The 14616-nt window shown below is 28.3% G+C and overlaps 2 protein-coding genes across 2 annotated transcripts; one reads left to right on the top strand and one right to left on the bottom strand.

Moving 5' to 3' along the window:
* The first annotated feature begins 36 nt into the window (after positions 1–36).
* On the top strand, positions 37–13173 carry LOC126855939 (chitobiosyldiphosphodolichol beta-mannosyltransferase-like). Its single transcript, XM_050604042.1, is given in 15 exon segments — positions 37–625; positions 627–673; positions 775–1117; positions 1339–1535; positions 1623–1796; positions 1931–2045; positions 2128–2303; positions 10029–10070; positions 10748–10871; positions 11232–11282; positions 11363–11437; positions 11522–11676; positions 11914–12020; positions 12176–12404; positions 12672–13173. Coding segments are annotated over 15 exon segments (2235 nt in total). The 5' UTR covers positions 37–389; the 3' UTR covers positions 12836–13173.
* On the bottom strand, positions 3411–4365 carry LOC126855940 (NHP2-like protein 1). Its single transcript, XM_050604043.1, has 2 exons — positions 4059–4365; positions 3411–3962 (listed from the first exon to the last, which is right to left on the bottom strand). The coding sequence occupies exon 2, from the start codon at positions 3905–3907 to the stop codon at positions 3527–3529; it is 381 nt and encodes a 126-aa protein (XP_050460000.1). The 5' UTR covers positions 3908–3962; positions 4059–4365; the 3' UTR covers positions 3411–3526.
* Positions 13174–14616: the final 1443 nt, after the last annotated feature.

Below are 14616 nucleotides of genomic sequence, written 5' to 3'. Positions count from 1 at the left end.
GCAACAGCTGTTCTAGAATAGGGGAATTGCATTTGCGGTACAAAATGTAGACAATTTTCCACGTAATTATATGAGAGAATTTATTGCAGTAAACGACTAAAAAACATTGCATCTTTATTTCACGCATGTGTCTTGAATAAAAAAATGGATTGAACGAGGAATAAATAATAAAGAAACATAAATAATAAAAACAATGTTTGGTCCCGACAGTTTTACAATAATGTTAAACAAGAATAAATAATGCATGATACGCATCATGCATTAGTGAAACGAAACGTACGCAATAAGGAAATTATTATATACAGATATTATAACAAGAGGAAACTGACTTGCGCGAGTTAGACTTTTGAAAAGATCCACGCGATTAAAAAATCAATTTTTCATTTGAAATGTTCATATACATCATATTGATATTTTTGGTATCTTTGCCGATTCTTTCTTATTTGGGAAGTTTATATCAGAGAAGATTAAAATCCGATTGGAAAAATGTTTGCGTGCTTGTGCTCGGTGACATTGGCAGAAGCCCGCGAATGCAATACCATGCCATCTCCTTCGCTAAGGAAGGATTTATCGTTGATGTCGTAGGTTATCCTGGTTCACCGCCAATGAGAGAGATTAGAGAATACACGTATACGGATTCATTATTTGCGACCGCCTCCTGAAATGCAAAATGGTATACTCTTGGCATGTCTCTTTATAAAATTCTGTTTTTCCTATAGTTTGTTTATACAAAGACAGTATATTAAAACAATATATATTTTATTTTTTTTTTAGCATTGCCACGTCTTCTGTGTTATATAGTAAAAGTGGCATGGCAGACCATTGATCTTTTACAATTATTATTTAAAAAACGGATATCAGGTTCCTTAATAATACAGAATCCACCTGCGATACCAACAATACCAATATGTTGGCTTTATTGCGTAATAATGAACACACAGTTTATAATCGACTGGCACAACTATGCACATTCTCTTATGGCGTTAAGCCTGGGAAAAGAACATATTCTAGTGAATCTGGCAAGAAGAATTGAGAAAATATTTGGTCGCAGAGCAAAGAATAATTTTTGTGTCACCAAAGCTATGAAAAAAGATTTGGAAAAAACTTGGGGTATCCAGTTAGTAATATTTATCAAATCTTTTTCTATAGAAAATAATTTTTACAAAACTATGTTATCTAACTATTTTAAAATTATCTTACATCAAACTTATATAATTTATATAATATATATTTATATCTAAGACTCACAAATATGTTTTAATAGCTTTATACATTTCTGTATAAATATATCTTTAAAAGCAAATGACTTACATTTAATAATAACATTTATAATTATAGAGCTAAGGTTCTATATGATAAGCCAGCAGATGAATTCTGTCCTATAACTTTGACAGAAAAGAATGAATTTCTGCAAAAGTTAGCTGAAAAATATAATGTAATTGTACCTTATTCACCAAGAAGATCTGGTTTCATTGTATCCAGTACTAGTTGGACCGAGGATGAAGATTTCTCAATCCTTATAAATGCATTACAAGGTTGTGTCTCTATATGCATTTGTTTTATTCATGATCATTTTTACACATGTTAGATGATGAAAATTACATTTCTGCTACTTTTTATAGAATACGAAAATGTGTGTGAAAACAGAGAATTGAACTTACCAGATTTAATCTGTGTAATAACAGGAAAAGGACCATTAAAAGACTTTTATATGGCTATTGTTAATTTGAAAAATTGGAAACATGTCAAAGTAAAAACACTATGGCTTGAAAATGAAGATTATCCGAAAATATTAGGTATTACACATCTATATGTTATTACTATAATTAACAAATTTTTTTTTAGTATAACATTATATATTCTCTTATATTCTTTTATAAGAGATTTTTTATATTTTTATATTTTAAATAACCATTGTTTTCTGAAACAGCTAGTGCAGACTTAGGAGTATGTCTCCATACTTCATCAAGTGGATTGGATTTACCTATGAAAGTTGTTGATATGTTTGGTTGTCGCTTGCCAGTTTGTGCATATAATTTTAATTGGTAAATTGAAAATTAATATGATTTAATGTAATATATTGTTAAAAAGTAGATTTTCTTACTAAATATTCGTTTTATTGTTTAGCTTATCAGAGCTGGTAAGACACAATGAGAACAGTTTGGTGTTTGCGAACGAGTATGAGCTGGCTCAGCAATTGAAAATGTGGTTTCAAGATTTCCCTAATAATGAGAAGCAACAACAGTTATGTAAAAAGTTTCAAAACAATATGTTTACATCTCAGCTCTACCCTGATTGGCACGGTAACTGGAAATTTAATGTTTTGCCTTGTTTTCAAAAATAATTTTAGTTGTAACTCGATTTTTATATTAACATAATTTTTTGTATATATGTTCATTTTGTATAATACAAAAATTTTTTTTTTTTGCAATTTTTGTATGTTTTTGTATGTTTTTGTATGTAAACCCATGTGAAAATAATTTATTATGTTTTATATAAGAATCAAAATTTTTTTGTAAACATATATATATATATATATATATATATATATATTTTTTTTTTTTTATATCTATTATCTCGTATAAAAAGTTATAGTGTACAATAATTTCAATTAGAAGAAGGACCCAAAATATCAATCGAGATTATACTTTATTTTCTAATGGATTCAATATCATGCTTGATCTTGTTAATTTCTTCTGAGAAGTAAGAAGGTCCAATTCTTATTGAAATTGCACTGATGTAGGTAGATACACAACATGCTTGGCCAAGTTGTTTTTTTTTACATGGATAAAATAGAACTTTTTTAGCTTTTGCTAATTTTATTAAACGTGTGAGAAAGTTTAACGGCTTAAATAAATGTCTTGCATCGTCGGCAAGTATTACAAGTTCTGCTAGGTTCTCTTCTATTGATGTTATCACGTTGATCAGTCCAATAAATAACATACTTCTTTCCACGTAATACATTTTTTGAATCAGAATTAGTAACTCGTTAGTTAATTGCGCCTTTGCAATAAGACCAGTAGCATGAACGCATTCCTTAGAGAGACACTACAAAGAATCACGAAGTGTGTAAATATTTAAAAAACTATAATATATAAACTGATTATTCTAAAAAAATGATATATTGACTTTTAAAATAAATGCTAAATGAATTATATCTGTAAAATAAATTAATATATTTTTAAAGTTATTTTCAAAATAAATTATTGAAGCTTTGCTTAATTTAATTTTTATAAATTATTATACACAAGACAAATTTCTTTTGTGTTACATCTTTTATTAATATTTATATCTCATATACAAAAAATTTTCATTGATAAAAATTTTATAAATTGATCTTTTTAAAAGTATAATGAAGTATAACGGAGGTCTATGTTTTATTTATCCGAAAGAAATAGAACAATGAAAAATTGATATTGTTAATGCTAATAATGTGTTTATTAACATATTTTACATATATTTTATTAATATTTTACTTATAAAGTAATTATTAATATATAAAAATAATATAGATATAAACGTGCATTTAAATCAAAAGTCGCTCTATTTCTTGTTGTATTGTTTTAATCTGTGGTTTTAATTGTGAGCCCTCATTGATCGTTATAGAACAAGCTACTACTGGTCTAGAAACTCCGCAGGCACGTCCCAATGCCTGCTTGCTTCTAACAAATACATAAGGTACATTTTTATCTTCGCATAGTAATGGCAGATGTAATAAAATCTCCAATGGTTGGGCATCCGCGGCCATCACTATAAATTCCGATAATCCACGATTCAAAGATTTTGTCGCTTCATTTGCTCCTTTCTTCAATTGTCCATAGCTCATAGCTTGCTGGATCAAGCTTAATATCTTTGTTGTTAACGAAGAATCAGCTAGTGGATATGCTCTTGGTGATATTTCATCCATTTCGGAAAATGTTGATGTGACGGCAAATTTAAAAATAATTTGAGCTCAACGTAGCCTGAAAAAAAAAGAAAATTTAGAAAGAAAAGTATTTTTAAATGCGTTAAACAACCCGCGTATTTACGCAGGTACATATCCACGTGAGAAAACTAACCTCAAACTTTCTCTGAAAGTGCATAAGATTTCTGTTAAAATTTCTTCTTCTCGCTTTGTAGGATTTCTGTCCACTGTCCACAACGTACCAGTCGTACCACACTGTATTGGAGAATAGGTTAAACTTTTTAACTTGATAGAAAAGAAATCAAAAATATTAGAATACGCGTTTCACTCAGTCCGAACCGGTTAAAATATACTTGTGCTTTGTGCTTGTTAAACAGCGTCATGATATAAAATTATATCATGGATGGATAACATATTCTAATTTTTACATTGAATTCTCGAATGATGTCGGCTACGATCGGAAAGCTAGAAATGCTTTGATTGACCAATTAGGACAAAGAAAGTAAAGATTTCTTTATTCTGATTGGTTAATGCAAAGGTTCAAAGCAGCTGTAATGTCTTTTTCATCGCAGCCGTCATCTATAAAAAAAGTTTGTCGAATATCGATTGGTTGTTCAGGATAGTTCTAGGGTTTTTGCAGTCAGTCAATCAATATATCCGATAAATTTCGTTGACAATTTTCACATGTGCAAAACACCATCTATATATTTCACAAGTCTATGATCTCGTCCTCTAAAATGAAACAAACTTAAAGCTACCTAGACTGTATGTTTTTAGAAAATTTACGCATGTATTTTATGACACATTACACAGGAACGATTCAACATGTATGTTGTATTTGGCAAAAAATATGTAATATGTAATTCGTAATATGCATTCATTTATCATATGTGTGATATAATACAGTATTAAATATCTCGATGAAAATAAGAAACTGTAAATTTTTTACTGTTATATAAAAAACTTTAAATAACAGTAGAATTTAACGATTTTGTTTTTTAAAACAATTTCTTAAACGCATATATTAGAGATTTAAAAAATTTTCATTCGATATTAATAACATTTTTTGCTGTTATCTTTTATATAAATTGTATATTTAAAATAGATAAATAGTTTATCGTCAATTTTATATTGTTACATCTTTTATTACTATTTTATTTAATTATTAATTATTAAATAAATTATTCAATTATTTTATAATATTCTTTTGCACATGCATATAATTTTATTCTATAATATTAAAAAAGCCATAATACAACACACATATTTGTTACAAGTGAAATTTTGAGATTTAAACTTGCGAGAAAATTTGTCCTATTTTTAATAGATATTTTTATAGTTACCTCTACTTGTTTCTCCGTAATACAGGAACAATAACTTATTCGTTGACATGTATTTTCATCGGGATATGGAAAAACGAGCTCTTCTTCATTTCTATTACAATGACAAATGTGTAGATAAAATCTAATAGTTTTTTTTTTACAAGAAACTTGCTCAAGAAAAAAAAACAAATATTATATATTTTTTATCTATAAAAGTTCCTCTGGTTTAGATTTAATACAAGGAAATTTGTTAAGAAAAAAAAATAACTCTTACTTTGCATGCAGAAATTGCATGGGGTCTTTTTCCGGTATTTTGTTATTCGCATCGATGAGAGTATTGCAACAAATGTCTGCGATACTGGCTGAAATCATTATGTATTCTGATTTTTTATTTGATTCTTCAGATCTTTGAGCGCAAATCTTAGCGACTTTTCCAGACTGCTCACAATCTTTGAATTCAAAAAGAAAATTTCAATATAAATATTTCAACTTCCAATAAATAAGAATAAAATTAAGAAACACCTAGATTGCCTTTGTATCTATATATATTGCAAACTCATATTTTTTTATATCTTGAATATAGGTTTAAATTTTACAATTAATATTTGATATAACTCATCAATTTTATCACGTTTATAAATTATACGTATGAAAAGAGATTACATATTTAATATTTATTTCAGAATCATTTAGTGTTACTTTCAAAATAACGCGAATAAAATTTACTTGTAGCGCAGTTACATCGAGGAAGGATTAATGTCAATTTATGTACGAATGGAATTGAATCTTCGCTTATTGAGGATTTCTCTTCTATTTCATTTATGTCATCTTTCTCTTCGGATGATTCCATGCTTTCACGATTAATTAGAAGCTGAGCGTCATCGGAAAGAATTATATTACACATTGCAAAATATTTTTCAAGAATATCTGTAGATGCAATAGACGAGTCCTCTTTTTCTGTCATTTTCAGTGATAACGCCGAATCTTGTTTTTCACAGGATGCGTTGTTATCGCTTCCTGACACAGACGATTTGTTAGATACATTCTGATAAATATCTTGCAAAAGTACTTTTTCGTCAGTTTTTATTTTGTTTTTCGGTGTGCTAAGATCGCTTAAAAATTCTTGCTCAACCTCTTCAAATGCTTGTATTAATTTTGTCAAATGTTTTGATGATATTTCGCAAGATGTAAGATGCAGGTCAGGCATAACATATTTATTATGCAAAATATTATTTTTGCGGGGACTAACATTATCATTTTTTGCGGTTCCATAAGCCACAGGTGAATTATATGCGATTGCTCGTTTCACACAGTTACTCACTAACATAATAAATAAAAAGATGAGTAGAATATAAAGTGCGATATATCTGCTTAAGTATTATTATGTATTAAAAGAAAATCACATTTGTAGATTATTATTGTTTATATTATTAATATCTAATATATATTTATATTATTTTTATTATTATTTATTTTTACTATGTCCTATTAACTAATATTTATATATAAAATTATAAATATTATAATTAATTATGTATAGATGATATATTAGAAGAAATTACTTATTGCATTAGGTACAGAGAGATTTAAATCATGTTTATCGGACGTTAGTAGTTCGTTACTCTTGAAAACAATCGTAGATGATTTTTTACAAATTTTTATCCAAGATTTTGATTCATTTTGCTGTAGAATTTCTAATTCTTAGAGTATGTTTATTTCATATAAATATTATAAATGATAAACTTACAACATATCGGTTATAAAATTAGTATCCTTGACAGACCATGATATTGTTCAGATCATTGATAATTGATAATGTGTGCGAAACTTCGTTATACATCGTTGTTTTGTCCCGTAACCGCGTTACAAAATAAAATAAAATCGGACGTACATATACAAATATTAAAGTAAAAATTTGCATAATTCCAATCTTGAAAAAAGTTAATATAAAGAGTTTTTTTATATTTTCGAAATCAAAAATTAATATTACAACTGTCAAATTTTATTATATTCAATTATTTTTATTTTAACTAATAAATTTAATTTTTTAGAGTAAAAAATTAATTAATTTCCAATTGATTTAATATTAGACATAATTTCTCTTTGATGCATATATCTTAATATATTTTGCTTTTTGCAAAAATAAATAAAATATAACAATATAATTATAACAATAATCTTAATAATTATAACAATAATCAATTATTTTTTTCGGTTCGAAAGTAATTATTAATTCCGTGAAATAATAAAAATACCTTTTAGATACAATCTTATGCAGCTATGCTATTTTAGATTGTCACGTATTCTTGTGCTATAGATCATCACGTACTCTTGTACGTGACAATAATAATAATGTATATTGTTACCGATGCATCGATACATCGGAAACGCACTAAACTGTATTTTCAAGGTCTACAAATTCATAAATTATCTCATCGAATATGTGACATATTATTATGAATGATAATTGTACGCGCATATATTGAAGTCTTTAAAAGGATGATTCACTTCCTGCTAATGCTGTTAGAAGAGAAGCAACATTGCAGAAGGTCTTTATTAACTTGTGCATAAATTAAAAGTGCTAAACAAAAAAGCGCTAAAGTGCTAAATTAAAAGTGCTGGACTAACAAATAATCTAACAAATGGATACATTTATTATATCATAAAACGATACGAAATGACAGATGAGGAAGAACACGGTGAGGAAAATAATTATAATTATTAATATTGTCGCATTTTTTCCATATAATATATAGTTTTCTTTTTAATTTTTAAATGTTCTTAGGACACACTTGTATAACATAGATCAAAATATATTTTGACAAAACTTGTACAATAAAATACGCAACATTGGATATTTAATATACATATTGATAATTTTTACATTTGATAATTGCTTTTCATTATCATCTACAATCGCGATAAGCAGAACCATTTTACTAATCAACGATAATAAGAAGATAATAAATTATATTTCTGTTTAAATTGACCATTATAGAAGTACAATTAATTATCTATTTACGTATATTATATCTATTCCTATTTTTTTTTTATTGAATATAATATCCTAAAGCACAATTTATCATTAAAAAAAGAAATATATTGTATATATAAAATAATTTTTCACGATTAGATTATTGATGGAAATTTCCAACAATCAAAAATATTTTGTTATTTTTGTAATAAATATAACAATACGAAAATTCGATTATTATTTTTATACATAAGAAATCTTATAAATGCATCATGTTCCTTAATGCTCACTATACTGGACATTCGAGAATTGGCATATTGTCTTCTAATGACAGATCTTTTTTAATAAAGTCATTTGGAAATGAAAATCTTAATATTAAAATAAACCAAGGCTATAATAATTTTTGAATGGAAAATGCTTGAAGAGAGTTAATCAATCAGCTGATTCAAAGTTCGCGCTTTCACACAAGCATATTTAAAAGTGCATCAATATTTGACAGCACTTTCACTACTGTGTGAGATGTATATGTCATGCCTAAAAACATGAACATGAACATTCGGTATTATCTTTTTCGAGCAGAAAAGATATAATTTTTATTAATTCATGCTCCATCTGCCTCATATGCGTATTACCTGAGCTAACAATAATAAATCTAAAAAATATGCATAAGAATGATAAATGCGTCTTGTGTCCCAAATAGCACATAGATACTTTCGTTATTTTTTAGCTCGACGATAATAGACTGTAGTACAGTCTCAGAGAAACGGAGAGCGTATCTCCTGTTAGAGATACCTCTTTATTTAAGGCTGGATGACCCTCTTTTAATACTGGGGGACAAAGGGAGTATATGAACCGAATTGTCTATATATGTTCGATTACTCGAGTATCTACTCCTTATTTAAATTCGCGCGTATATATTACTTTTGATTACTTGATTATTTTAAATATTATCCAAATATGCATGCATATATGTGCCATAAAATATTTATAGTTATCAAAATGATCTCATTGGATCTTATCTTATAATTATTTCATTTAATATTTTTATGCACGGAATGACAAACAGAATCAATTAATCGAAAATTTCAATCTGATTTAACTCGAAAATACATATTCTCTGTAGAATTTTTCAGTAATTGAGATTGCCTATATAATTATAATTAATATTAAAATAAACAAATATCCGAGTAATAAATCTGAAAGAACCGGTTATTTGACCAGTTCTTGACACAGCTGTATTGTCTTTGCGATTTTGTTCTCTTTATAATATGTTCATTGAAATTATCTACAGAAGCCTAATTTTCGCGTTAACTGAATACTGTTGAGAGGTGATAATACTAAAATTTAATCAAATGACTGATACAGTATCATTGCATTTGTATTAAAAATCATTGCATTTTTCACATTGCCGCAAAAACGTCATACATTGCAACTTGACGCGATAATTTACGATCGTGCAACAAAGGTTGATTATATAATAGTGATCAGTATAGATAACATACACATTTGCGTGAGATCTTTTTTTTTGTCAAGACGATAAGCTCCCCTTCCAAGATGCGTCTCAATGCTCTCCAGAGTAGTGGAGTTTTCGAAATCACTACATGTCGATAAATTCTTGATAATTATTTTCTTCCGTAGTGGACAGATTTTTTAATAAGTTTTAAATACGATAACAATTAACACAGATAAGAATTTGTTGTTATTGAACTGAAGACAGTGTGATAACGCATGCATACTCTCCTCTACATTGTATTAACAGCAATACTTTTAGTATTCTTCATAATGAACATTCTGTGGGTGACTTTATTTACAACATTTACCTTTGCAGTTGTCAAGACTGACGGAGAGTTGAACGATCGGCCAATTATTGGTAAGTTTTCTTAAAGAAATCGTGATTAATGATGAATAATTAAAATATTGCTGCATATCTTGTCTTAATAATTGCAAAATACATGCGAGAAGAGAAGGTTAGGATTCATCGAAAGTTGAAAATAAATCGAATTTTTTTCTTTTTTTTTCGCAAAATTACCGAATTTGAACAAAAAAAATATTGCGTGGAAAAATTGTTACAAAAAATAACGGCGAAAAATCTTTATAATAATATATATATATATATATATACTTCAAAATGACATTTCTTTCAATAGCCATTATTTAAATTTAAAATATAATAATGCAATCGATATATGTTAAGCACGAATATATTATTTCTTTTATCATATGTATCATCGCGGTAATTATTTTATATTATACGCATACCTATACATACACAATATGTAGATATAAAATCTTGATTAAAAAATAAAAAATAATTGTTTTCTCATATAAACAAAACTTTAATCTTCTTATGGATATAATAATACAACACAGCGCGCGCGCGCGCGCGAATAAACTTTAAATTTAATTCAAAAAATTAATTATGGAAATCCAACAATAAGAATGCTACAATTTTTTTCAGAAATCAAATCTTGACAATTCTTTTAAATCTTATTCTATGTATTTTAAAGATTTCAATTGTGAATAATATTATGCGTGTTTCTTTTTAAGGTATTCTGACGCAGGAAATAGATTATAATTTAAACAAGAAATATCCTGATCAATATCACAGTTATATTGCTGCATCGTATGTAAAGTTTGTTGAAGGTGCCGGTGCTCGACCTGTTCCAATTTGGTAATCATATGAGAATTTGTATTTTTACACTTAATCTTCCTTCTTCAATTTATGTATTGAAATTCTATTTATCATAAAGAATAGGATGTAAAAATTATTTAGTGGCAAAAATTTCATTGGAAATAAAAGTTAATCAAAACTAAATCTTATTGGAAACATCTTCTTAATTTTATAAATCATGAAAGAAACATTTTACATTGCAAACAATTGAAAATAAACGCATTTTAAGAGTTAAGAGAGAGAGAGAGAGAGAGAGAGAATTCAGAGAGAATTATACAGGTAGATATGATAAAACGTTAGGTACAAATAGATATTAAATAACGGATTAAATCACGGATTATAATGCGCAATTTCATGTAGGATTGGCGAAAACGATTCGTATTATGAGGCCATCTTAAATAAAGTCAACGGGTACGTATAGAACGAATATGTATTTTTAAAACATTCCATTAGGCACACTTGTAATACTTGTAAAATTAATATTTTTATAGAGTTCTTTGGCCAGGAGGTGCGACATTTTTCTTTCAGAAGGAAGGATATGCCGACGCAGGTGCTGCCATTTACAGGTCACTATAAAACAATAAAAAATAAACAACAATGTCAATGTAATGTTCTAAAAATAAAAAATTTCAATATCTTTTCGTTAATAGGTTTGCGAAGAGAATCAACGAGAGAGGCGAACACTTTCCTATATTTGGCATTTGCCTCGGCTTCGAGCTATTGACATATGTCGCAGCAAATGGCGTCGAGCACAGGACATCATGTTCCAGTAAAAATCAACCTCTTCCACTAGAATTCACGCGTGGTAAATATTTCTTTTAAACAAATTAATTCTCTACGAAATACAAGCAATAGTTATCTCTTGTCGAAATCATCTTTTTAGAATTTTGCATATTTTCTAATAATTCTAATTAAATATCGTGAAAAAACATTCTATTTTTGTGAGTGCCATTATAAACTTTAAAATCATCCTCATCATGATTCATTGTTTAGAACTCGTTTTCTAAAAAAAAAAGAGGGAAAAAATGTTAACTTTTTTCAGACTTTCGAGAAGCCAATCTGTTTAAGCAGGCCCCGTTGGAAATTGTAAAGATTTTGAGTGAGGAAAACGTCACGGCAAATTATCATCAGTTTTGCGTTACGAAGGAGGCAAGTGTTTTTTTTTTAAGAAATTACTACTTATGCGAATGCAAATTTAGAATAGTTATAATGTATAACAAAGACGTTAAAATATTTGTTACATAAGGAATTAATAATATTGCAATATATATAATTATACATATATACGCCGTTTTTCATTTCAGGATTTATACCGTGTTAATTTAACCGACGAGTTTCGTGTGTTATCATTGAATCGCGATAAAGAAGGCGTAGAATTTATCTCAACACTAGAACATAAGCGTTATCCATTCTACGGAGTACAATACCATCCGGAGAAGAATCTTTACGAATGGGTGACTGGAAAAAATATTCCTCACGGACGTAACGCAACTTTAGCAGCTCAATATTTCGCTAATTTCTTTGTCAATGAAGGTAAATAACAATATCAAACAATGAAAACTATTGTCTCGCAATACACTAAAAATTTCCAGCATCTCTTTGCGTTTTTCAAGAGTGCAGAAATGATATATTTAAATTAAGTCTATCTCACAATCATATAATACATATTCAGATGCACTTCTGTTGACTAAATGAGTTGTAGATTTCCAATATAAGTAATTAATATATATCTGAATTATAATTGCATCTGAGTATTTTTGCTGATTTCTGTTTGAAATAAAATCGATTTTCTTTGCATAGCTCGTAAAAATTCGCATAAATTTGCAACGGAGCAAGAGGCGAAGCAAAGTCTGATCTACAAGTATTCCGTTACTTACACAGCCCTGCAAAACTCTACTTATCAGCAGTGTTATATGTTTAAGAAAAGTGATCGTGACGGTTTTCTTTTAGACAACAATGTGTAAAACTTAGAGAATAAGTTTTATTTTTAAGATAGAAAAAAAGACATACGTCGCTCTTTTTCCATATACAAATGTAATTTTGTAAACACATTCGTCAATCTGCGCATGAGAGACAGAAAATCCAAAGATTTGTTAATTAATTTTGCTAAATACGAGTAAATAAAAACTAAATATGTTTGTTACATGACGGCATTGGGGAGCACACAAACAAAAGATTGATACGCGCAATTTCCACATTTAACATAACACCAGTGTATATTGTGTCACAACTGGGATACATAATATTACAATGGTGCATAATAAAATTCTATACATATTTTCGTTCTATCTAAAGTAAATAATCATATTTTGAATCTTTTTTCCTTCACCACGTTTTTTCTTGCTCTGAGCCGAAGCGTAGATCGCTTAGATGTTTAGTAAGTTAGATGGATGACGTGCGATTCTATGTAATGTAACATTAGCGATGAACGATGACGATGACGCATCCAAAATACCATCCTTACATCGATGCATACAATTCGCTTTGACTCACAACGCTCGGAACGCACGGATCTGACTGCTTGCCATCAATCTTCATTTTAATTTTTAAACAAGCACGAAACTAAATCTCTTAAAAGCATGAATCAACTCTTAATTTTTACCCTTGTAACGTATGATAGTATCATTATTAATAATCATAATAATTCATATAAACATTATTTCTATTTATTCCTTGTTACATATTCTTAGCAGTGTTGCACAAAGATGCAAAGGTCATTTGCAGAGAAATTGCATTTTTTTTTCATCATTTCCTCTTTATACGTGTATCTCTTTGTCGGAAGTATGCCCTCACTTTCTTTCATCAAGGAAAAGAATGAATCTGGTCGCTTTTTCCCCGACGATTATTTCACTTATATATGTTACACAGTATATATACATAATGTATATAAGCATTATAAGCAATATATATATTATACATATATATTTGTCCATATTTCCCGCATAAGTTTACGCTCGCACGTCCTTTATCTATCTCTATGCTTATCTATCGCCCTCGTTATCTTATCGCTCTTTTTTTTATTTTTTCCCGAGAATATAACAAAGATCTACATAATGCATAATGTAGATAGATTCTCCAAGATATTTCATGGTATAAGATGACCCTGCAATACACTCAAGTTTTCATTGTTTTGTTATTTTAAATAGTACATGAGATATCTAACTGTTTCAATATACTTAATATATATATTCATTATATATATATATATAATATATATATATATATATATATATATATATATATATATATTTATATCTAGATTCCTATCGAATTGCGAACAACTTTCGTCGCACGCGGACTGCATGTGACGTACAAACGCGCATTAATAAATTTGTCGTCCTCTTTATATAATGCCTATTTGATATAGTTTTACTATACTAATATTATACATAATTTTTTATATATTTAATGTAAACGCGACGGCGCGACGACCGATTGCCTGCAATTTTAACTTTTCTTTTTTAAATCGCTCTCGTGTCTGAACTAAAGTTCTAGACGACGCTCGATATTATATACGTGCGCGATCACAGGTACGCTACGCTGTCACGCTCTTATTTATCTCTTTTTTTTATTTTAATCTTAACAGTAATACGAAATACATGGCCTTACAGGAAGATCGCTACAGTGATAGTCTCTCCCTTCTCGTGGTAGATAATACAAAAAGAAACATTAATTGTTAGATTTAGTAACAAAACTTACAAAGAAAAAAAAAAGAAAGAAAAAGAATTTGCTTTTAATAACACGC

This window comes from Cataglyphis hispanica, chromosome 17 (genome assembly GCF_021464435.1).
Source record: "Cataglyphis hispanica isolate Lineage 1 chromosome 17, ULB_Chis1_1.0, whole genome shotgun sequence".
Classification (NCBI taxonomy): Eukaryota; Metazoa; Arthropoda; class Insecta; order Hymenoptera; family Formicidae; genus Cataglyphis; species Cataglyphis hispanica.
This window is presented reverse-complemented; position numbering and strand designations above follow the sequence as displayed.

Excerpts from the sequence above, each read along its gene's own strand:
- LOC126855940 (XM_050604043.1), bottom strand. The coding sequence starts at position 3,907 with ATGGATGAAATATCACCAAGAGCATATCCACTAGCTGATTCTTCGTTA.